General features: G+C 48.4%; 1 protein-coding gene across 2 annotated transcripts in view; it reads left to right on the top strand.

Annotated features, from left to right (window-relative positions):
- The first annotated feature begins 776 nt into the window (after positions 1-776).
- Positions 777-25,126, top strand: part of Itgb5 (integrin subunit beta 5) — a 115,691-nt gene continuing 91,341 nt past the window's right edge. Inside the window, exons 1-3 of one of the 2 annotated variants that reach the window (XM_087575580.1) lie at positions 777-863; positions 1,074-1,154; positions 16,817-16,902. In XM_087575580.1, coding sequence (XP_087431706.1) covers positions 1,085-1,154; positions 16,817-16,902 — 156 coding nt within the window. In that variant the 5' untranslated portion in view covers positions 777-863; positions 1,074-1,084. 2 annotated transcript variants of the gene reach the window in all.

Genomic DNA, 25,126 nt, shown 5'->3' with positions numbered 1-25,126 from the left:
GGTTTAAGAATGAATTTTTAAGTTTTCTCTGTATTGGTTCACTTTCCCCTATGCACTACACTACACTTCTGCCAGTGCCACCGAGTCAGAGTTTGGAAAGTGGGCACAACAAAGCTTGTAAGATCCAAATGCCTTAGGTAGGTTTTGCACCCACACCTCCAAGTCCTGACCTTCCAACTGGTTCCTGACCTGCATTCCTAATTTCTGAAAAACATCCTAGCAGTCCCTTCCTCCAGCGTATTAAACCTCAGTGGCTCAGTTTCCTCACCTAAACAAAGGTAGGGATGTTAGGAGTACTCGAGGGGTGAGGACAAGGACTGACAGCACTTAGCACAGTGCCTGCTCAGCAGGGTGCCCTGGGCTTCACCTGAGCTTCTAGTGTCCTCCCTTGCCCATCCCAAGCGTGGCGTCTTGAGATTGAATATGCCGGCGCCTCTGTCCCATCTCAGGCGAGGCCTGGGCTGGCATGCGCTTGTGGCGTGACGAAATGGCCTGGCAGATCCAAGCCGTATCTTCCCTCGATCCTGAAGTCATAACTGAGATTGCTTTGGTCCAAGTAATCTCTGTAGCCCTAAAGGAGCGTGTCCCGCCCCCTCCCGTAGAGGCCAAGATCCGGGAGGAGACCCTAACTAGAAGTTTCGAACCCGCGATCCCCACAAGTGCGTCAGCTGTGACAGCCACCTGGGCAGCCCAGGACCTAGGCGTGCTGGCGGGTCCCGGCGCAGGGCGGAGCTGGTCCGGCCCGGAGCTCGCCCCGCCCCGTCCCGCCTAGCCGTAAACTGACCGAGTGGCGGCCTGCGGGAGAGAGGGGAGGAGAAAGCAGAGAAGAGTTGGGGGCCGGCAGCAGAGGGAGAAGGGAAGGGGCGCCGAGAGCAGACGCGCGGGGACTCGGCGAGGGTACGTCGTAAACGGTGATTACTCCGGGTGTCCCAGCCGGCCAGCGAGGACGATGGTGGCGGCGGGGCGCGGGCCAGCCCGGCCGCGGGCGCCGTGATCCCGAGCGCAGCGCCCGGCATGCCGCTGCGGTCCCCGGCCTTGGCCCCGCTCCGTCCCCGCCGCGCGCCCCCGCCGAGCGGCGCGCACCATGCCGCGGGTGCCCGCGACCCTCTACGCCTGTCTGCTCGGGCTCTGCGCGCTCGTGCCGCGCCTCGCAGGTAAGCCGCGCCGCCCCGCAGCGCGCTCCGTAACTTTTGCTCGCCCGCGGCCGCTTGCGGGAACCGAGGGTGCAGTGCACCCCTGGGCGCTCCCAGATGGGTCGGCGGGGCGCGGGCTTCGGATCTGCGTGCACTGGCCGGTTCCCTCCCGGGCTGAGGAGGAGCCTTCCCTTCCTGTGTAAACAGCGTGCGTCTGGTGGCCGAGCCCGAGGGCGCTGGGGACTTGGGAGGGAAAGTCTCCCCGCCCGGTGCTGGGGCCCCAGCACTGCGCTCGCCTGCACAAAGCAGCCCTTGTGGCCCGCGGAGAGTGATGTGGGGGCTAAAGTACGGCGGCCGGGTCATCCCTGAGGTCTGTGGATAATGCAACTTTCTCTAAGTTTGCTCTAAACTGAAAGTTGTCGCCACTCTCCCTAAGTCCGAAGTCACGGCCCCACCTGGGACACCACCATCTGATCCTGTTCCTGTACGGTGACTCACAAACACCGCGTCCAGACTGCGGAGGGGCTGCTGGCGCTGCCTTAGCCGGATGCACCCTGGCGGTGATGCTGGAGCCCCCAGCTACCTGCGTTAAGTTTTCAGACTTGGGAAGGGCAGTTAAGTCTCTAGAGCCGTGCGGTGGTGGCGCACGCCTTTAACCCCAGCTTTCGGGGGGAGGGGCAGAGGCAGGCGGATCGAGACCAGCCTGTTCTACAGAGCAAGGTCCGACAGCTAAGGGTATACAGTGAAACCCTGTCTCAAACAAACAAGCAAGCAAGCAAGCAAACAAACAAACAAACAAACAAACAAACAACAGTCCCTACAGGAAGCTTGATAGTTGGCGCTGTAGCTGCTAGGGTCAGGAGCTTGTCCTACCTCTCTATACCTACCCACTCAAAGTAGGAGTTTCCGAACGTTCTCCTTCCCGTCGGAAGTAATTGTGTATTGATTAAGGGTGCGTCATTCACTTTCAAGCCTGGGGTATTTGTTTGCCTTTCTGAGCCCAGCGGTTGCCTGGCTGCTTTTGGGGAGACCTCTGTTCCCCTACCGCGTCTCATTTACATGAAGGAGGTCGAGATTTCCGTCTGAGAGCTAGGAGCGAGTTGAGGGAACAAAATGTCGTTCAGGCCCCAGTCCAAACTTAATAGTGTAGCAAGGCTGCTCTTATGGAAAAATAAGTAGATCACTGGGACCCCCCACCCCCAGTCTGGCAACCAGTGTCCATCTTTCCTGTTCCAAAAGGTCCCCAGGGAAACGCAAAGAGATGTAGTTTGAATCACCACCCTCTGGAATATATCCTTGTCAGCCTACCTCACTTCTTCAGGAGAGTGTTTTAGTTTGAAGTTATACTCTTTAGAGTTTGGTGGAAATTTTTTCTTTTAATAGTGTGTGTGTGTGTGTGTGTGTGTGTGTGTGTGTGTGTGATGGTGATGGTGTTTTTTAAATTTTTGTCAGAATAAACACTCAGCAACCTTACCTTAGTTTCTCCTCTTCTGTTAGCATCCTGTGAGATTCAACTTTGGGATGGTTCTAGTTTCTAGCCATTTGATTCGAATGAAAACTCAAACATTTCCCATCGCAAAAATTTTATCTTTATTAGTTGAGTTTCCCGGAAACCTGTTTTTATCTTATTTATTCCCCCTCCCCCCAGTTCTTCCAAGATCCATTCCCCTTCTTTACAGCCCCACTCTGTGTCCATATAAAAAGATGCATTCCGCCTGGGAACTAGGAGGGAGTTGAGGAAACAAAACTTCCTGTGGCCCTCAATTTGATCCTTCTCTGCTTAGGAATGGCTACACTCCTTGAGAAAATCCCTTCCAGCAGTCAACGGTTGTCAGCTCCATAGCTGGGTCATTATTATTATTATTATTATTATTATTGTTGTTGTTGTTGTTGTTGTTGTTATTATTAAAATGTCTCCCCACCTGGCCTGTAACTCACTATGTAGACCAGGCTGGTCTAAGATTTCCAGAGATCCCTTTGCCTGTACCTCCCAAATGTTGGCATTAAAGGAGTGCCCCACCCTCCAGGTGTCCCTCAGATTAGTAGAGGCATTAGATTTTCATCTGTATGTGATTTCCACTCTTTGAAAGTTCCCGTATCTCAGAACTGGCGCTTCATTCCAGAGAAGGACCACGGAGGGCCATGTGACTTTATCTCTTGTCTCAGGGTGGGAGTGTTGAGCCTGGGCCCAGGGCTGCTTGGTCTTTTGTACCCTACCTATCTTGGAGCCTGGGTGGTTTACTTCCTGTGTCTTTGGAGTTAGTTTTATCCCCTGGGCTGTGATCACAGGCTTGTCTTTTGCCATCCCTTGCTGCCAGCCCCCAAAGGTCAGTAAAATGGAACAAACCATCACCAGCCTCCAGACTGGGCCACCTCCTTCTTAGGGTGCCAGGTGCGTTGCCAGGTCGGCAGGAGTGGTTCATTTGGGTAGTTTGACCTAACTTCCCAATGCTGCTGACCTACCTTCATTCGGTTTCCTCTTCCTCATGTCCCCTCCACCCCCTCCTCTTTCGTTCTTTCTTGAAAGATGGCGAGACCCTTCTCCAGTTCATTTCTCGCTTGCTAACAGGAGCATAGTTTGAAAGGAAAATAAAAGTTAGCTTGGGAAAGAAATAGTATTGTGAAGTATGGCGCCCATGTGGGGGCTCTTAGACTTGTAAATGAATCCAGCAAGTAACAGACCTTAAGTTTAACGGGCTCGTAGTAAATCAGCCTTGGTTGTGCTGCCCCACCCTTACCCCCACCAGGAATTATCTCCTTAATTATTCCGGGCTAGAACCTGACACACAGCTCTTCTCCAAAACAAGGCTGCGCTGGGGAGGCCTCCCGTGCCCACTTCCGTTCTAAAACAGAGGGAGGAGTCTGGTCTCGCTCCTGCTGGAGTCATGTTTGCTGCCGTAGTTTATTCTTTTATAAGCAATCAAATGTTCTTTTAGTGAGTGCCCTGCAAATTAGTATGCTCTGAATACCAAGAGCCCTTTGTTGATTTAGAGAATGCGAATTGGCAGCCCCAGTCCTCCTCACCCTGTCCCGAGCCCACCGTGGCTGTAGGCAGATGCGGGATGGGGGTGGGGCTGGGGCTGGGGCTGAGGCTGGGGCTGCTGGAATTTGGCTGGGTTTGCAGCTCCCTTTAGGTAACCAGGACCAGACGCCGAAATGCAAAGGGTGGCCTCGGTTCATAGGCTACTGTTTACCTTCTGGGATTTACATTTTAACTTCACCCGCCTTAGTCTGTGGGGGCTTTTCCTGTAGGGGATAGAGACAGAAGAGGGCAGGGCCTAATTAGTCCTAATTAGTATTCCTCCCCCGCTTGTTCTCCATGCTTGTTTAGCTACTGAGGCAACGAAGAATTAAAATATCTAAGTAGTTTGGCAAATCGCCCTTTGTGCTTGCCTGCCCCAGTAACAACTTTTTCTTTTTTAGCCGGGTCATGGACATATTCTGGGAGGTTTTAACAAGATCAGCAATGTGGGGTAATTACGCAGTACTTAAATGATAAGGTGGCTTTCAGAGGCTGTGTGCTGTGGGGGCTGGGGGTGGGTGGAGACCTGGGGGGCTGGGGGTCCCTCACTGGTGTTTTCAGTTGGCTGGGCGAACACTTTGAAAGACACAGATATTAACACTACGATTCATGACAGCAAAATTTCATTTATGAGGTAGCAACGAAAGTAATTTTATGGTTGGATCACCACAGAATGAGGAGCTGCATGCCGTCCATGGGTCCAGGGTCTCAGCATTAGGAAGGTTGAGAACTACTGCTTTAAAGGGTCATAGGCACCCATTTATTTTTCTTTTGACTGGATGCAGGTTTGGTCCGCTGCGGGAAGACTCTCTGCTCCAGGACTGTGGGGCTGACTCACCCAGTGGGCGGAGCCCTGCGGCGTGGGGCCAGCCTCACTCATCCCTTCCGCAGCTTTGCCAGAGTTATTCAGATGTATTCCCTGTCCCTGGTAGAGCTAGGGCCTACTTTTGCACCGGACCCTTTAGTTATTCTTATCCCTCACTCAAAAGTAATCCTGTTAGAACTTCTCAGATCACATTGAGCTGCTTAGAGCTTTCCGGGCTTCCGGTTCTGCTGGAAGCCCGGTGGCCTCCGGCCCTTCTTCCCTGATCTCCCACTACTGTCTCCTCGAAGACTTTACAATGCCCTGCCCGCCGTGCGTTCTCCTGCCTGGACTGTTTTCCAGGTAGCGGCTGTCGAGTCTGGTCATGGTGACTCCCGCTCAAGCCCAGGGTCCCCAACCGCTTTCATCCAAAGCTGCCTCCTCATTCCCCCTAACTTCTTTCTTGGTTTCCCTCTGTGGCGGTTTACCCCATCTACCATCCCACCTTGTCCCTTCTCCGTTTCTCTCAATTGCCCCTCCCCCTCCTAGGCCTCACTTTGAAGTCAGGGTCTGTATGGACAGCTGCTATTAGGAGGAATCATTCTGGGGGCAGGGCGACCACATTGCAAGGTGTCAAGATTCACTGAGCTGGAATCCCTGATAAAGGCCGGATGCTTCAACCTCTGAACTGTGTGCCGGGGAGGCTAGGCGACGTGCTCAGTGTCATTTTGGGGGGAGTGCGTACTCAATTGACCTTTCTTTCCCATGGCTTTAAAACCTCAAAGAATCTGGATGCCTTAGATCTTCACACCCAGTTTCCCTGTTATCAGCATCTTATGTTAATTAGTGTGGTGTAGTCGTCAAAGTGGATGAACCAGGTTGACACACTGATTAACCAAGGTCCACGCTGCTCAGACTTCCTGAGTTTCTACCGGTTCCCGTTTGGGAATCCGTTGGGGTGCCTGCCGCATTACTGTCATGCTCTCTTGGGTGCCTCATGGCCGGGATGGTTCGGGCTGTACTTGCTTTATCTGCTTTGAGAGTTTAGAGTTCTGTTTAGCTTTTCTACAGACACTGTCCCCGTTTTATAGACACTGATTTTTTTTTTCTTCTCCTGAGTAGGTGGAATCTTATGTTTGGGGAAATCTTATTCTAGGAGTTAAAGTGGTTGCCTCCTTTTTTCTCTCTCTTTTGAGAAAGAGCCTCTTTCCTCACAGACTGGCTTCAAGCTCTCTGTGTGCCTTAGGTCCTGAACTCATCCTTCTGCCCCTAACTCTTGGGTGCTAAATACTCCATTTTCACAGTGCTGGCCTCTTGAACCTAGCACTGTACCGACTAGCTACATCTCAGTCTTCCATTGCCTTAGCTGAGCTGGCTCTCGCAGAAGACCCTAGTTTGAATCCTAACACCCATGTGATGTGATCTGATGTCCCTGGCCCCTGAGGTCTTTAAACATTTTGATGTATGCATGCACACTTGTGTGAATATAGTGTGTGTATATCTATGTGTACAGCTGATGAGCATACATGTAGACAGGTCTGAGGAGGACATTGGGTATCTTCCACTGCTTGCTGCTTAACTTCCTTCGTAGTGAGACTGAGTCTCTCCCGGAGCCTGAAGCTGACCGAGCTGGCTGGCTGCCTGTCTCTGCCTCCCAGGGCTTGGTTTTCTTCAAGCACCTGTGAACACCTTACATAATTTGTTGAGTGTATAAGTAGGCTATGTTGAGAAGACTCCTTCTGTCTTTTCTTAGCACCCATTAGCCCAGGCTAGTCCCCTAATGGACCCTGCCCTGCATAAATGGCCCCTGTTAGAGCTTATACATCAGTGTTTCTCTGTGACTGTTTCCTAGCCTCCATTTCCATTCTAAAGCAGCATTAAATATACTTCTGCAACTTGCTTCTTATTTTTTTCTTTTTTTTTTCCCCCGGAGCTGGGGACCGAACCCAGGGCCTTGCGCTCTCTAGGCAAGCGCTCTACCGCTGAGCTAAATCCCCAACCCCCTGCTTCTAATTTTTAACTTAGCTAAACATTGGGGTACACTTCATATCAGGGTGTCCATCCTTTTTTATAGCTGCATAGCATCCCATTGTATGAATTAGTGTTTCAAAAATGGAACATCACCACCTTGAGAAGTAGAGGCACTGCTAGCATCAGCAGTTCAAGGCCAGCCTTAGCAACATAGTGAGTTTGAGACCATCCAGGGCTATGAGACATCCACAAACCAATCAATCACAAATAACAATGCAAGCCATATCTGTAAAGCTTGCAGTATTGTGGGTATTCGGTAGATGTCTGGCGTCCTGAAAGGCAATCTTAACATGGGACTGACGGAGAGAGAACCTTCCTAGGACACACTGGAGTTCCGTGGTACCATTATGAGATGTGACCATTTAGTTGTGACCAGCTGGAAATATGTGTATCATAGTTCAGATGTGGGGAGAAGCACCCCAGTGCCTCTCTAAGTTGTAAGACTCGTTCTAATTTGGTACCTGCCTTTACTCACCTCCGTTATCCCGTGGGATGTTTTAGACTGCTGGCTGTCTGCTTTAGTAATAGTTACCCAACTTTGGATGTTCAGGGTAGGCAGAAGTGAGAGGGGCTGCCTAGAGCAAGGGGCATCCAGAGAGTCCTGTAGAAAATTAGGCCAGAGGGGCTGCCTTGAGCTATTGGCTCTGGAGGAGCCAGGCAGGAAGGGTCGGATTAGGAAACACACTTCATGCATCTTGGATAGATGCTAGGCCGGACATAGACTGTCTTGAGTATGATGGATGAGAGAGGGGCTGAGTCAACGAGTTTCGGAAGTGGGGCATATTTTTAGATCATACTTTGTAATAAACCCCTGGACAAGACTGCAAGTTAGAAAGCTGAAGCCGAGATGGGTCCTGACTGCAAACGACCACCAAGAACAGGTGTGGCTGCTGGCTGGGTCAGTAGCTCCTATCTCTGTGACCTAGACACAACATTGCGACATAGGTGAACTCTGTCTGCTTGGCTCTTTATGTATCCTTCCTTCCTTTTCAGACTGCTTAGTGACTCATGCAGCCAAGTCCAAACTCTGAAATATTAATAGGCCGGGAGCAGAGATGCCAAGGGAGGTGATTGGCACTGGGAGGTGCATGGCACGCAGCCTATGGTTTTGGGTGTGGGGCTTCTTGCTGGACATCCCTCAAGCTCCCCGAAATAGCACATGTGGCGTGGGCTGTAGTATGAACCTCCTCAGTCCAGAACTCAGAGATTAGGGAATGAAGAGTGTGGAATTTGGATCTGTCCCAAGGGCAGCCTTAATTTTAAGGGCAGTTGAATGTCGTAAATCCAATCCATTATCGAGTGTGAATATGGAATATTAGTAGAAATAACTAGTAATGCAGAGTCACTTGATGTTTTATGGCTGTTCTGTATGGGTTTTGTTTGTTTTGTTTTGTTTTTTTTTTTTTTGTAGACAGACACTGTAGCCCAGGCTGGCCTGGAACTCACTAGGTACCACTTGTGACAGCACTCCTGGCTCCGCCCCCAGAGTGCTGAGATTGCAGGTGTGAGCCCAGATGGCTGTTTGACTGTTGTCATACCAGGTGTCCCTTGTGTCACTGAGCCTTTATTATAGTCCTGACCTTTGGAGATGGTAGACCAGGAGACTGAGGACTGTCTGGCCTAGGTCAGAAAAGAGTTTGTATAAACCAGGCCCTGGGTCCTCAGCCGGGACTCCTGGGGCTCAGGTAATCAGGAGATACTAGCTGTGGGTTCATGTGGTTTTTTGAGCCGAACCCTAAGTGAGGGACCACAGATTCTGGTCAGACCACCATGTGGTTAGCAATCTCTTCCAGGAGCTGCGAGTGGAGCTCAGAAGACCGCAGCCTTCCTGGGACCCCTATGGACCTGCTTCTGGACAACCAGGTGTCCTTGTTCCCAGTCAGCTTCCAGCTTCTCAGCTTTACTTTTATGTGTCTGTGTGTTTTATGTGAACAGCACGGGAGTTTAATCACCCCGCCTGAAAACACCATCAGCTCTCAGGCTCCCAGTTTTATTACATTGCCAAGCTGCTTTCGTTTATTTTATTTACTTATTTTTTTAAAGCCAGCCTATATATATATATATATATATATATATATATATATATATATATATATATACAGCCACCAAAACTAGATAAGATTGATGAAGCTAAAAAATGCATGCTGAAAGGGACCAGATATAGATCTCTCTTGAGAGACACATCCAGAGCATGTCGAATACAGAGGTATTGACCTAGCAGCAAACCACTGAACTGAGAACAGGACCCCCTTGAGGGGAATTACAGGAAGTATTGAAAGAGCTGAAGGGGTTGGGGATTTAGCTCAGTGGTAGAGCGCTTGCTAAGGCCCTGGGTTCGGTCCCCAGCTCCAGAAAAAAAAAGAAGAAAAAAAAAAAAGAAAGAAAGAAAAAAAGAAAGAAAAAACTGAAGGAGCTTGCAACCCCATAAGAACAACAATGCCAACCAACCAGAGCTTCCAGGGACTAAACCACTACCGAAAGGCTATACATGGACTGACCCAGGGCTCCAACTGCATAAGTAGCAGAGAATAGCCTTGTTGGGGCACCAGGGGAAGGGGAAGCCCTTGGTCCTGCCAAGGTTGGACCCCCAGTGCAGGGGAATATGTGGGGGGCAGAAAGGGGGATGTTTGGGGGAATACCTTATGGGGGAGGGGGAGGGGGAGGGGGAGGGGAGAGCATGGGGACTTATGGACAGGAAACCGGGAAGGGGAATAACCTTTGAAATGTAATTGGCTTTGCCTTCCCACAGACAGTTGGGTGAGGAGGGGATTTGGCCCAGACCAGGTTTGGGGTTTTTTTTGTTGTTGTTGTTTTGTTTTGTTTTTGCAGCACACACACCTGTTCTCAAGGGCTTAGGTATTTGGAAATCACTGCTCTGAAACCAGAAAGGAAGCCTGGTATGCTGGCATGTACGTGCCTGTACTCCCAATGCTGGGGAGGCTGAAGCAGAGGGGGTCAGGTGCTCAAGGCCAGATTCAGCTGCATGAGATTTTGTCTAAAAAACAAACCCCAAAAAGCCAGACCAGAGTAGAAAGGAGGCTCTGTCAGCAAGCCTGTGGGCCCTGCTTCCTGGTTATTGAAGATCTAGGACCTTGGCACGTCTAGGCCCCTGTGGCTGCCCCTGCTGATGTATGTGGGTCCTACCCAAAGGATGAAGCTCAGCCTGTCAGTTCGAGGCTGCCTGTCTGAGAGCAATGCTGGCACTGCGCTCCCATCGTGGGGTGTGGAGATGGGTGACTCGTAGCAGGACAGCTGCTATGGATGAGGGGGTTCAGAGTCGGGGGTCCTGCCTGGCGGAAGCCACTGTTCTCTCCCTCCCTCCCTGGCTTTTCCAGTCTCCGGGCCCACCCCTTTCTTTTCCTATCTCCGCTACAAGTTACCCTTCAGCAGGTTCTCCCCTTCTCATGTCCCTCAGGGTGGCTGTGCTGCTTAGTCCACCCCACCCCCACCCTGCCTCTGCTCCTCGCCCAGTTAGGACGTTTGTGGCCTTTTAACAGCAAGTGACAGAGGAGGCGCAGAACGTTAAGACCATAAGTTATATTACTTCCCATGGGATTGAGTGTGCGCGCGTGCGCGCGTCCACGCACGTGTGCACATGTGTGAGTTCCTGTTGAGAGTGCTTATGATTGACTTTCTCAGGGCTGGAGAGACGACTCACCGGTTAAGAGCACGTGCTACTCTTAGAGAGGACTCAGGATTGGTTCCCAGTACCCACAAGTCTATTCCTCCAGTTCCAGGAAATCTGGCGCCCTCTTCTGGCTTCCATGGGCACTGCAGACATGTGGTGCACAGACAGACAGACAGGAAGCAAACACTCATAGCATGTTTTTTTAAAAACCCTGAAAAGAGGAAGGTCTTTCTCATCGGTTTTCAAGCACACAGCATATTATTTTTGCCTGTAGTCATGCAGTACAGCAGGTCTATAGACTGTGTCCATCCCGTCTATGATTTTTTAAAAACAATTATTGATTGCGTGCGACCTTCATATCACCCTAATCCCACTCATCTCCCCACCCCTCCATCTCTGCCATCCAACCTTGCAACAAAACAAAAAACTATCTCTGTGGAAACTGCAGTGTGTCACAGTGTGTCACACTGTACCTGCCCTTTTGCCCAAGCATCTTTACTTGCAAATGAGGCCTCTGGCTTCTGCTATACTATCAATACTGGATCCTCACTGGAACTCCTCTCGGATAGCCTGTTGTTGCCCTAAGCCATGGAGATCCTGCAGCTTTGGATCTGCAGGACTGGCCCCTTCACATGCTCCAGAGATTCATAGGCGGGTTCAAAGTTGGAGTGGACCAAATCAAAGCCCGGGATCTGGACCTGGATGGTGGCTCTCCTCCCCCTCACACGATTAGGGCCAGCTCTCCAGTACTGCCCCTGAGGGCCGTGCTCACCTGAGTGCCAAAGCTAGCAAGGAGCAGGCCAGCTTTCACTCTCCTTACACCCTCAGGGCCAGCTTTCAGACATCGACATAGTCCTAGGCAGCGTGGTGAGAACATGGACCAGAGACATCAACACAGACTCCCACAGCTGCAGGGCCATGGACCCAGACAAGGTCCTCCGTGACAGCACAAGCCAGCACCTCACTATGGCCTCAGGTGGCAGTGCAGGCTACTGATATCACGTTCTTCTTCCCTACCCTCGGGCTTCCAGTTCCCCCTCAGGTTGCCGTGCACACACCTTTCTCTCCATCTCTCCACCACTTACTTGCACCTGGGCCTCTGGGTGTCCTCCGCCCCACCCCCACTGTGTGGCAGTGGCCAGGGGTTGTCCCATCTACAAACTTTAACCTTTGGCTAACATCTCATTCCCCGCCCCGCTCCGTGTGCCCTCAGCAACCACCATGTTCTCTGCTTCTGTAAGATTGAGTTCCAGATTTCACGAGCTTGCTGCATGCGGCTAACAAGGCTGTGTCCGGTGCCTGGCTTATTATTTCTTATATCATATCCTCCAAGCTGGGCAGTGGTGGCACAGGCCTGTAGTCCCAGCACTTGAGAGGCAGAGGTGGGCCGATCTCTGTGAGTTCGAAGCCAGCCTGGTCTACAGAGTGAGTTCCAGGATAGTCATGGCTATACATTCATTATAGTTATAGACTAATTTTATTTTGTATCATTGATTTTTATATACTCTTAAAGAAAAAAAAATAAGGCAGCTTCTCACTATTTAGCCTGCGTCTCCTTCCCAAATGCTGGGCTTAAAGGCGTGTTTCTCCCTAGAGCTTGAGTCACAGGTGTTGTTAGGTGTCCAGCATGGGTTCTGGGAACCAAAGAGGATCCTAACCATGGCAGTGTACACTTTTTTAACTGTGGGGTCATCTCTCCATATCCTTGAGATAGGGTCTTAGGTAGTCCAGGCTAGCCTTGAACTTGCTATGTAGATGAGGAGATAGGGTCTTAGGTAGTCCAGGCTAGCCTTGAACTTGCTGTGTAGATGAGGATGACCTTGACCTTTGAACCTCCCTGCTTGCTCTTCCCTAGTGCTGGGTTTACAGATGTGCACAACCTCACCAGGGGTTTGAGGTGCTGACAGAGCGAAGAGCTTGCTGCACTCCAGGCAAGCACTGGACTGAGAGGCATCCGAGTGCCAAGTCTGTCATCCAGCCTGAGTTGCTTTTTTTTGCATGTGGGGTGAGTTAAGGGTATAGTTTCATTCTGTTGCCTGTGGGAGGCCACTTGTCTCCACACTGCCTACTGAAGAGACTAAGCATTTATTGTGGTTATTAGCGCTATTGTTGAGAATCTGTTGACCATAAATGTGAAGATTTATTTTTATGGGCTCTGTTTTGTCCCATTGTGTATCGCCTTTTTCTTTTTGGGGTGAGGTGGGGCAGAGGCAGAGGCAGAGAATCCTGGGCTGATTTGGAGGCAGGATGAAAGGCAGGGAAAATCTTTGGGACAGGAGTAGAGGAACCCCTCTGCAGAAAAGCAAGAACAATGGCTGCCTGCTTAAGGCCTTCCCTTCTGTAAACCTGCAGTTTGTCAGGAATCCAAGAAACCACATTTACTGAGAAAGGCCGTCTAAGAAACCCTCTGCAGCCCTGGTGGCTCAGGCTTTACCTTTTCAGATTATAATCCCCTGCAAGGCATCTTTCTCACCGAGAGATAAGAGCACTTGCGATTCTTGAGGAAGACACAGGTTTGGTTCCTAACAGCCTGTGGAGGCTAACAAACCATAATAACTCCAGTTCCTGGAGATCTGATGCCCTCAGGCATGGGTGCTGTGAGGCAAAGCACTCATGCACAAAATAAAAATGTCTTTTATTATTTAGTAACCTCTTGAAGTACCTTGAGAGACACCAGAATGGCTTATACAAGTAATGCTAACACAATGAATTTCTTACTCTCCATTGAGAAGCCCAAGCCCACACTTGGGTGTGTCTTACTTTCTTCTTAAGCTTATACTAAAATGTCTTCAATAAAAATCTCCTGACTGTGCTTGACAAACTGGCTAGTCCTGAAATTCTTGCATGTTGAACCCTGGTTTGGGCCCAGTCAAGGCTCTGAAAGATTAGGAAGCTCCGTGCAGCTCAGGGTGACGGGGTTGGGGGGTGGGGGGGAGCTCTGTCTCTCTATCCCTCCTCACCGATATTGTAACTTGGTGATATATTTGAAATCGGGGATTGTGATATCCTGCAGCCTTGTTCTTTTCGTTCAAGACTTTGAGATGAATTTTAGGATTTCTTAAAGCAATTTTAGTGAAATGGGATTTAGATAGGAACACAGGACTCCGTAGAGCCCTTTGGGTAGCATGAGTCTTTTAACGGTGGCCCATTCTTCCAACCCACACACACGTCACTCCATTTTGTTTTTTACCTCTAACGTGTATGGATGTTTTGCTACGAGTATGCACACGTCACCATGTGTGTGCCTGGTTCCTGCAGAGGTCAGAAGGCAGCACTGCATTCTCTGGAACTGGAGTTGCAGGAGGCTGTGAGCTACCATGTTTACTTCAAAAACAACCAGTGCTCGTGGCTGCCGGGCCTTCTCTTGGCCCTCTCCCCCCCTCCCCCAGCTTTTTGTTCCTTTTAAAGATTTATTTATGTATATGACTACATATGTATGTATGTATGTATGTATGCCTCAGTGACAGAAGAGGGCATCAGACTCCGTTGTAGATGGTTGTGAGCGCTGGGAATTGAACTCAGGATCTGGATGGCATCGCCATCTCTCTAGCCCTCTTCTCTTTCTTTCCTTTTTTTTAATTGAAATCTATTTTGTTAATGAAATTTATTTCTAAGTTATTTGCTTGTGTTTTAGTGTTGCAATATGGGACCGTTTTGTTTCTTTTTGAGATAGCTTGCTGTTAGTGTATAGAAGTGCACTGATTACTACAATATTTATTTTTACTTTTTACTTGTATGCGTGTGCCCGTGTGCCCGTGTGCCCGTGTGCCCGTGTGCGTGCGGAAGCTCATTTGTGCTGCAGTATGTGTGTGTGGAGGTCAGAGGACAGCAGTATGTGTGTGTTGTGCTATCTGTTCTCTCATTCCTCCATGCCTGGATTCCAGAGATTTAACTAGGTCATCAAGCTTGTCTGGCATACAGTATCTTTAACCACTGTTAAATGTTAGGTTAAGGTCCATAATTATTTTTGTGATATTTAGGAGAACTTGGGAACACTCTGCTACTTCCCAGTGTTTTCTTTACCGTTCTCTGTTTAACTTTCTTTTCTTCACCTCATCTTCTTCCCTTAAGAGCAGAACTTTTGTCAGGCAGGCTGACACATTCTTGTACACCATAACAGTTGGGAGACAGAGGCCAAAGGACTGGGAGCCATGGCCAGGCTGGGTAGGGTGTCTAGAACCTTCTCAATAAATGAAAGTAAGCAAAACCACATGAAAGCTGGGAATCTCCTTCCTTGGTCCAGTATGTGTGACCCGGACCTCTTTACACGGCAGCAGCCAGGAGACCTCAGGTCGTTAGACACTAATTGGATCCTTCTCCTTCAGAGAAAAGCCCTGCTCTTGGCCAGAGGCCATCAGCTCTGATTTTCAGAGGAAGGGAAAGACAGGTATGGGCAGATTTACCAGGGACACCTGTGCTGTTGGTGCCGGTGAGGAGGGAGGAGAGAGCCGTAGATTCCATCTCATTCCCACACTTGGGACCTCTCCCCCAGGTTAGCGGGGCGGGAGACGGAAGGCTCACCTGGCTTTGAAGTTCCTTCTAATTATAGTTTCTGATTTTTTTAATGATCAAAAATGTGTTGAAACTAATTTTTAAAAGTCATTTCTTGCTCTTGCCTTCCTGTTCCTGCTCTGTCCTCTTCTCCCTTCCCCCCTTTCTCTCCACGGGCCCATGGCCAGCCTCTATTTCTCTACTCTCTCTCTGCCTTTCTCTGCCTCTACTACTCTCTTGACTCCCCTCCCCATGCTCTGAATAAACTCTATTCTATACTAAGGAAAAAAAAAAAAGGTCATTTCTTGCTGGGTTGAAGGGGTGGGGCATGCCTTTGACCTTAGCGCTCTGGGAGGCAGAGGTAGATGGTTCAAGGTCAGTCTGGTCTACAGAGTGAGTTCCAGGACAACCAGGGCTACACAGAGGAAACCCTGTCTTCAAAAACAAACAAACAAACACACAAACAAACAAAACAAAGCCATTTGATTTAAAACCTTCAAACAAACAAACCCATTTGATTTAAAACCTTCATCGTCTGTTGTGCTTGTGTCTGTACACGTTGGATGCCCTGCTCTATCGCCCTCTGCCTTACTCCTGAGGCACGGTCTCTCACCGAAGTTGAGCTAGGTTGGCAGACAGCAAGCCCTAGCTCTTGTCTCTGCTTCCTCAGCAGTGTTGCGGGTTACAGCTATGTGTGGCCTGGCCAAACTGTATAGGGATTTGAACTCCTGCTTACAGTTCTGAGTCATCCTCACAGCCTCTGAGTAACTCTCCCTCCCTTCCTCCTTCCCTTGATAAGGCCTCACTATGTAGCCCTGACTGAACTCAGACCTGCCTGCCTCTAGTGTGCAGAGACAAAGGCACCACCACACCTACAGGAATTAAATGAGGTTTGGAAGAATCCTCCCTATGTAGCCACACAAGAAATCTCTGTGTAGCTCAGGGCCCCTGATGCTCCTGCCTCTCCCAAGTGACTACGCCGGTGTTTTCTCATTACCTAGCGGACACTGATCGGTTTTCCCCACTTGACCTGTTGGTAGATTTGCTGATCGATGGATCTCTTTATCTTTACCGGTGGTATTGCTTTTCTAAGGGGGCGTGTGCTGGGCTTCTTTGAATAACTGCAGATTTTGATGAGACGGTATTTCGAGTAATTGGATTGTTATTTTTTAACGGCTAAGTGAAACTCATCTCTCTTTTCACCATCACCCCAATTATTTTTGGGTACCCTAAGTGTAAAACGACCTTTCCCATCATAGAGGGGAGAGTATGCTTACTTTACAGGGGAAAGAGAAGGAACTCACATGCAACAAACAGAAGCAACAGGTATTGCATGCGGTTGGCAGAGACCTCAGAGTCTGCCTTAGCCTCAGCAAAACCTGAAATTAGCACTGGGGTTCTTTATAGCCTCAGACCTGTTAAGGGAGTGACTCCCATTCTATTCCTCCCCAAGGCACTCTTAAGACTTCATTAGTAATGTTTATCATCATCATCATCATCATCATCATCATCATCATCATCATCATCATTATTAGTGTGTGTGTGTGTGCACGTGCATGGTTGTGGGCTGCCTGCTCTGAGTGCTGGGAACCAGACTCTGGTTCTCTGGGAGAGCAGCAAGTGCTCCCACTGAGCCGTCATCCCGCCAGCCCTGTCAGTGATGTTTACAACTAGAAACTGATTGATGGGCATTTCATCTTGCTTTGAAGGGCTCAACATATGCACCAGTGGAAGTGCCACCTCATGTGAAGAATGCCTGTTAATCCACCCAAAATGTGCCTGGTGCTCCAAAGAGGTATGTGTCCTGGGGTGGGGGAGGGGCTGGGGCAGAGTGGGTGGGACCAGAGCCACGGAAATTTACATCAGAGGCTGAACAGGTGCTGGCTCATTCACACATCGTCCTAGGGTTTCTATTCCTGCACAAAACAAAATGAACCATCATGACCAAGAAGCAAGTTGGGGAGGAGAGGTTTTATTCGGCTTACACTTCCACACTGCTGTTCGTCACCAAAGGAAGTCAGGACCGGAACTCAAGCAGGAAGCAGGAAGCAGGAGCTGATGCAGAGGCCATGGAGAGATGTGTCTTACTGGCTTGCTTCCCCAGCTTGCTCAGCTTGCTCTCTTATAGAACCCAAGACCACCAGCCCAGGGACGGCACCACCCACAATGGGCTGGGTCCTCCCCCCTTGATCACTAGTTGAGAAAATGTCTTACAGCTGGGTCTCATGGAGGCATTTCCTCAAGGGAGGCTCCTTTCTCTGTGATAACTCCAGTTTGTGTCAAGTTGACACACAAAACCAGCCAGTACATACATCTCTGATTTGTTCTAGGTGTTTGCTTACAAGGGTTCTATTGACCAATCACCTCTTTAGCCTATCATCTTACCTGTCCAGGTTTTTTGTTTTGTTGTTGATTTTTTTTTTTTTTTAAATCTGAGACAGTCTTACTAAATTGCTTGGGCTTTGAATTTGTTCTCTAGCCTAGGCAAGCCTTGCATTTACAATCCTCCCACCTCCGAATCTCCAGCACCTGGGGTTATAGACCTGTGCTTAGGCCAGACTCTCAGCTTTCTTTTCTGGGTTCTCTCCTTGTTTTGTTTGTGTGTGGTGCTGAGGATTGAACCTAAGGCCTTGTGCACGCTAGACAGGTGCTTTAGCATTGGGGGACGTTCTGTCCTCTTTTGACTGGGTTGCTCACGGGGTTAGGGATTGATTGCAGGGCCTTGATCTATGCTGAGGTGAACTCCCAGCCTACAAGTTCTGATCTCTTTGTGGTGTTGAATGTTAATCGTATTTGGAGAAACCAGACTTTGTTCTGTTTTGTGTGAGAGCCAGTTAGGACTCAGCTATAGTCTCCTGGTCTTTGGATAAGCATCTGAGGAAGACCTGAACTTATGAAGTGAGTTTCTTGGGTAACAATTCAAAGCAGGCTTGGGCTGGTGGTGTCTGTAAAATACCATGATGTAAAATAATGGCTCTTCCTTTAAAGGGAGCTAAAAAAAAAAAAAAAAGTTTGTTCTGAGCCACTGTGGCCTGGGAACAAGGATTATAGTATGCTCTACCCTGGACAAGTTAAAGGAACTTTTGTAGTCTCAGAACAAAAGGAAGTCAGACATATCTGCTGCTAACATTGATGAGAGCATTGGCAGGCTCTACTGCAGAGCTAGGGGATCTCTTTAACAGGTTTTCTTTTTTCTTTATGTTCTGTCTGTCGTCTGTCTGTCTACATATCTTATTTTTTTAATTTTTGTTTTGTTTTGTTTTTGTTTTTCCGAGACAAGGGGATGGCTTTGGCTGTCCTGGAACTCTATCTGTAGACGATGTTGGCCGCAAACTCAGAGATCTGCCTGCCTCTGTGTGTGGTGGGAGCCCTACCCCCCAGTGCTGGGATTAAAGTCGTGGGTCACCACTGTCTGACTTCTTTTTAGATTCTTAATGAGACAGAGTCTCACTGTGTAGCCCTGGCTAACCTGGCACTCTCTGTTTAGACCAGGCTGGCACTCACAGAGCCAAGTGCTGGGATTAAAACCATGAGCTACCACTCGAGGCCCTTATTTATGTATTTAAATTATGCTCGCGAGTGTGCGCGTGTGTGCGAGTGTGCGTGTGTATTTATTCTTGTGAGTGCAGAGGCCAGAGCCATCAGATCTCTGCAGATGAGTTACAGGCCGGGTGTGAGCTGTTCAACATGACTCTGGGTCTCTATCTAACATGTTCTTGCCAGTGGAGCCATATCTCTAGCTCTTTAGATTTTTTTTTTCTTGTGTTTTTTTTTTTTTTGTTGTTGTTGTTTTGTTTTGTTTTGTTTGTTTTTCAAGTCAGGGTTTCTCTGTGTAGCCTTGGCTGTCCTGGAAGTAACTGTAGACCAGGCTAGCCTGGAACTTAGAGAATTCTCTCAAACTCACTGGGCCTCTGGGCATTCCTACGTGGAGTGGAGTGGAGAAGGCCCATCCACTATGGTTGGACCCATTCCCTGCCTGGAGACTGTGTAACCTAGGAGACAAGTGACAGCTTGCTTCTGTCACATTCTGCTTTCTGATTGGGTGTGATTGGCTGTCTGGAGCCCCTGCTCCCTCGACTTCTCCACCCACCGTGATGGATGGTACCCTAGGACTCTAAACTGCTTCTATTAGAGTCATTTATCACAGCAACAGGAAAAGAAAGTGGGACAGGGTCTCTAGCCCAGGCTGGCCTCTCTCCCGCTGCAGGTGGAGATGACTGTGGACTTCTGATCCTCCTACTTGATTTACTGAGTGCGGGGACCACAGACTGTGCCACCACTCTGGCTGACGTGGTGCTGGGGGTTGAAACCAAGACCTGGTTCGTGTTAGGCAAGCAGCTTGCCAGCTGAACGGCATCCCCAGCCCCCTCTCATGGGCTTGATGCTACGGCATTCTCCTTTTAGGATTGGTGGAGCCCAGAGGCCTGCCTTAGTCTCACTTAGGGATGCAGTGAGAAGCTTACTTGTTCTGACGTTAGTTTGAATGCTAAGGATAGGCAGATATGAAAGGGCCCGGGATAGTTTTGATTCTTGACTTACAGCGGTGCAGCTCTCCTTAATCCTGACGTACTAGTCAGGTTGCAGGGCCCTTACTAAGCACGCAGAGATAAATGCTTAATTAGGTGTCTTCAGAGAACTTTGTTCCCCACAGCATGCAGGTGCCTAGCTGTCATTCTAATATGGTTTATTTAACCTTTATTAGATCATTAGGCTTCATGGAATTTTATTTAAGAGAGGACTGTACCCAGGCATGATGGCACATGCCTGTGACCACAGCATTTAGGAGGCTTAGGCAGGTGGACTTTGAGTTAAGAGGCCAACCTGGGCTACACGCGCAAGACCCCGCATCAAAAGCAAAACAAGGGCTGAGGATGTCTCAGCAGCTAAGAACCCACACTGGTTTTGCAGAGGACTCCAGGTTGGTTCTCAGCGGCCATATCCGACAGCTCCCAGCCCCCTGTACTGTTGAACGCCTTCTTCCGTACCCTGAGGATACCTCTGCTCGCATGTGCACATATGCACACATGCAGACATGCGCTTTGTAAGGGTCCATGATTGGCCAAAGAATGATACCCCAGACTCAGAGAATTTGCAGACGCGTTTTATTCTGCAGAAGCCCAGGATGCTCGGGTCTCCCAATCCCAAGATAGAGAGACAACCAAGTGAACTCACAGGCCTGATTTACAGCACCTTAGGGAATTCCGGGGTGGGTGACCTTTATCTTACTCCATCTCCAGGGACATTCCATTACCTGGGCATGAGGGCTGGAAGTTATTGCCGAGGAAGTAGCTGAGGAAGTCTGGAAACTGCTGCTGACCCATTGTCCTTGCCTCAGGCCAGGTGCTGGGCCAGGTTAGTAACGGACTTACCTGTGCTTGCCTGGACTTGCCCAGCTTTTAGGCCTAGTCTCCTAACTGCCAATTTAAAGCCTGTCATGGAGTCAGCCCAGCCTTCTCCAAAGGAGCACTTAACACAAAAATTAGGAAGTAAATCTTATCTTAAAAAGTAAAAAATGAGAACAAGACTGCCATTTCCTTCCTTCCTTCCTTCCTTCCTTCCTTCCTTCCTTCCTTCCTTCCTTCCTTCCTTTTTGAGACAGAGTCTCACTATGTAACCCTAGCTTGCTTGGAACTCTTATGTAGACTAGACTGACCTGGAATTCCTCTCAAATGCTGGAATTAAAGATATGGTATGATGCCCAGCACCCATTTCCATTTCTTTCTTTTTTTTTTTTTTTAAAGATTTATTTATTATATACAAGTACACTGTAACTGTCTTCAGACACAGCAGAAGAGGGCATCAGATCCCATGACAGATGGTTGTGAGCCACCATGTGGTTGCTGGGAATTGAACTCAGGACCTCTGGAAGAGCAGTCAGTGCTCTTAACCGCTGAGCCATCCCTCCAGCCCCCCATTTCCATTTCTTAAAGCCCTATAGTCCTATAGTAAGGAATATGGTTGGGTAATGTTAGATATTATATATAAATATATATATTAGGTAGGTCAGTTTTCTTGGTGGGTGTTCCTTGCTGTGAAGAGATACCACGATCGTGACAGTTCTCTTATAAAGGACAGCTTCTTGGGGCTTAGGTAGCAGGGGTTTGGTTCATTATCAGCATGGAGGGAAGGAAGCATAGCGGCATGCTGGCAGATGTGGTGGTGGAGAGGAGCTGAGAGCTTACATTTGCATCGATAGGCAGCAGGAAGAGATGCTGTTCTGAGCTTGAGCATTTGAAAACCAAAGCCCCGCCCCCAGTTACACACTTCCCCCTCCAAGGCCACACCTCCTAATCTCCCTCAAGTGGCTCCACTCCCCAATAACCAAGTTTTCAAATATTCAAGCCTATGGGGGCCATTTCCGTTCAAACCAGCACACTAGTTTTCCTTGCTTCCTTCCTTCCTGCCTGCCTGGATTTAGAGCCTTGCAAACACAAACATGATACTTGGCTACTAGGAAAATGACACCGAACAGACCAGAATGTGCTTGGCACCAGACCTGCTGCCACGTTGGCACCCAACACATCGGCAGAGGCAGGGAGGCGTGAAGTACGCTTCATCTTTCATCTTGGTTCCTGAGGGAAATGTGCTTCCGACAGTGTTTTGCGCGAATTAAGTACTATAATATTCTCAGTGTAAAATTTTAATATTTGTCCTGGGCTTGGGGAAATGATCAATTTCTAAGCCGCTGCTGCTTTTTTCCCCAACAGGGAGGGAGGGTCTCACTCTGTAGCCCAGGCTGGTCTGGAACTCAGAGATCCGCCCCGCTCTGCCTCCCTACTGCTGGGATTACAAGTGTGTGCTGCCGTGCTCAGTGAAGCTTTTTGTCTTTAGGGAAGTGTCCACTTCTCTAAACTGTTGTTAGAACCATGGAGCACAAGCCCTCCCTTTGTGAGTACAAGGAGGCAAGACTTATAGTTTGGGGCTAGCTCAAGATGACTTCTGGAGGTAAACACACTTGTTTTATTGACGATATTCTGAGAGATATAAAGCAACTTACTTGCTCAAGCCACACACATGTGTCAAAACTGGCTCTCTCATCTGAGCCTCAGGTCTTCTCGATGACAGTGTAACCTCGGTGCAGTAGGGAGATTATAACCCGACTAGCTACTGAAGCAATGAATCTTCACAGAACCAGTCTGAAAGACCCCCGGAGCAGGGAGACCCTCACTCAAGTCTCGGGATGATGCGACCCCCCAAGAACTCACGTGAGACTGTCCTTGCTGTAATAAACATGAGGTTTATTGATAGGAACCAGTGCACTGGGGTCAAGACTCATATTCCACGCAGGGGCAGTGGAGTTCAACCCTGAAAGGCTGGGAGAAAGGGTATTTAAAGGGAGAAACCACAACCCGAGGGGGCAGGGATGGTGTCATTGGAAAGAGTCGAGAATACTAATGAAAAATCACAAGGAGGAGCTTCCTGTTTCTCAAGATTGTTCTCTAAGATTTTTTTTTTTTTTTTTTTTTTGGTTCTTTTTTTCGGAGCTGGGGACCGAACCCAGGGCTTTGCGCTTCCTAGGTAAGCGCTCTGCCACTGAGCTAAATCCCCAGCCCTGTTCTCTAAGATTTTAATCTAACTTTATGGTCAGCTAGTACAGGTAGAGGGCAGGGTCTGGAATTTGAGGTGTTTGGGGCTTTTTTAAACTTCTGACTTCTTAGCTGCATTTTTTATTCTTTCAAGTCCTTTCCTGTTTGTAGTGCCTTTGTTATGAACCTTCTCTGGAACCATTTTGGTTCTCTGTGACCTCAAGACAGATCTAGGCCTTAAGGCACCTGCTCCCTGCCCACTGGTGTCCCCTGCCCACTCTCAAGACTTCTTCCACCAGGAGAGCTACTGAGGCTCCAGGGTGTCACTTGGTAAAGCCCACATGATTCCCCACACTGCTAGCTCTCCCTAGGGACTTTCCCAGCTGTCCCTTCGTCCCTTTGCTAACAACTTCTGGTTCCTAATTATCAGTTCAAGGAGCTGGAGCCATGGCTCAGCAGTTAAGAGCACCGACTGTTCTGCCAGAGGTCCTGAGTTCAATTCCCAGCACCCATATGGCGGCTCACACCTGCCTGTAACTCTAGTTCCAGGGAATCTGACACTCACATAGACACACATGCAAGCAAAACACCAATGCACATAAAGTAAAAATAAACTATATATACATATATATTACATGCATATAATTTATAAATATACATATAATTATATATATAACTTATTATACATATAATTACACACTTAAAATTTTTATATATGAATACAAAATAAAAATTGTTTTTACATATACATATGCATATAATTTATATTATACATATTAACATATGTATTATATATAAACTATGTAATATACACATAGATATGCATATGTATATAATTTTTATATATGTATATATATTATGTATGTATATATGTATATATGTATATATAGGCATAAGTCAGTTCAAGTCTTATTCACTCTTTGAAAACTTTCCATGGTAGACCTGTCTCTGTCCATCCATCTCCCCACCTGTTCATTCATTTGCCCATCTGATATAAGAAGGGAAACTCCCTCCATTGGAAACAGAGGGCGTGGCTTTAATCATTGCCGTATCATTCTTGCAGTGGTTCTATGCCGTGGCAGTTGCAGGGTGGGTATCAGCTGAAGGATTTCATTGGATGGCTGTTCTTTCTATGCACCAATCATCAGGTCCCGGCTTGCTCTTCGTCTGTGTCTTTCCCCCATTCTCCTCTCACTGGGTTAATGTAATTTTGTTGCCAGTTAAATCTTCTTTTCGTCTTATTCATAAACATGTCCTTCCGAGGTCGGGGCAGGAATTCATGTTTGATAAAAGAGGCCTTCTAAACAGACATGGAGCTAGGCAAAGTTTAAGTCCCAGTTTTGCCATGATTTACTCTTTATCTGAGTCAGGGCCTTTTGTAGCCCAGGCTAGTCCTGACTTGCTGTATACCTTAGGATGACCTTCTGATGGTCCTGTCTCTACCTCCTAACCTGTAGGATTATGGGAGTACCGCCATACCCAGTTTGTTTGTTTGTTTAGGTAATGTCTTTTGTTTGTTTGTTTGTTTTTTCTTTTTTTCCGAGCTGGGGACCGAACCCAGGGCCTTGCGCTTGCTAGGCAAGCGCTCTATCACTGAGCTAAATCCCCAACCCCTAGGTAATGTCTTAAGATGTAGCCCAGGCTATCCTCAAATTCAGCCATCTGGCTTTGCCTCCTGGGATTTTCAGGTGTGAGGTGTTTCACTGCCCCACAAGGCTGCTGTTAATTTCTTGAAACACAGAAGAAGCTGCCACTGCCCAGCTCTGAGTCTCACTGTATGCACACGGAGTTAGGGAAAGGAGGGCTTAGGGATGGGGCTCCTAATGAACTGAACCTCCCAGATGGCCGTATGAGTCATCCAGTAATGAGCATTGTGGCTTATGAACATATTCTGGTGAAATGGATAGTGGGGTCTGGGAGCCAGGGTTCGTCCTATCTGTCTGTCTGTCTGTCTGTCTATCTATCTATCTATCTATCTATCTATCTATCTATCTATCTATCTATCTATCTGATGTATAGGTACGCTGTAGCTGTCTTCAGACACATCAGAAGAGGGCATCAGATCCCATTACAGATGGTTGTGGGCCACCAAGTGGTTGCTAGGATTTGAACTCAGGACCTCTGGAAGAGCAGTCAGTGCTCTTAACCACTGAGCCATCTCTCTGGCCCCAGGGTCCATTTTGGATTCTTAAGTTACTCTCTTTCTTTTTTTTTTTTTAATAATGTATTTATTTTTATATTTATGTGAATTGATGTTTTGCCTGGATGTATGTCTTAACGTTGTTGGTTCCCTGGAACTGGAGTTATGTACACAGGTGCAAGCTGCCATATGGGTGCTGGGAATTGAACCCAGGTCCCCTGGAAGAGCAGTCAGTGCTCTTAAACACAGAGAAATCTCTCCAGTCCCAGTTTCTCCCTTTCTTATACAATACTTCCAAAAGTCTGACCTGATATTAATAGTAAATAAGTCATTCTGAGTGACACATTTTTGGT

Source organism: Rattus norvegicus, chromosome 11, assembly GCF_021556685.1.
Source record: "Rattus norvegicus strain SHRSP/BbbUtx chromosome 11, alternate assembly SHRSP_T2T, whole genome shotgun sequence".
NCBI lineage: Eukaryota > Metazoa > Chordata > Mammalia > Rodentia > Muridae > Rattus > Rattus norvegicus.
Note: the sequence above shows the minus strand (reverse complement) of the source record. Positions and strands in the feature narration are given on the sequence as shown.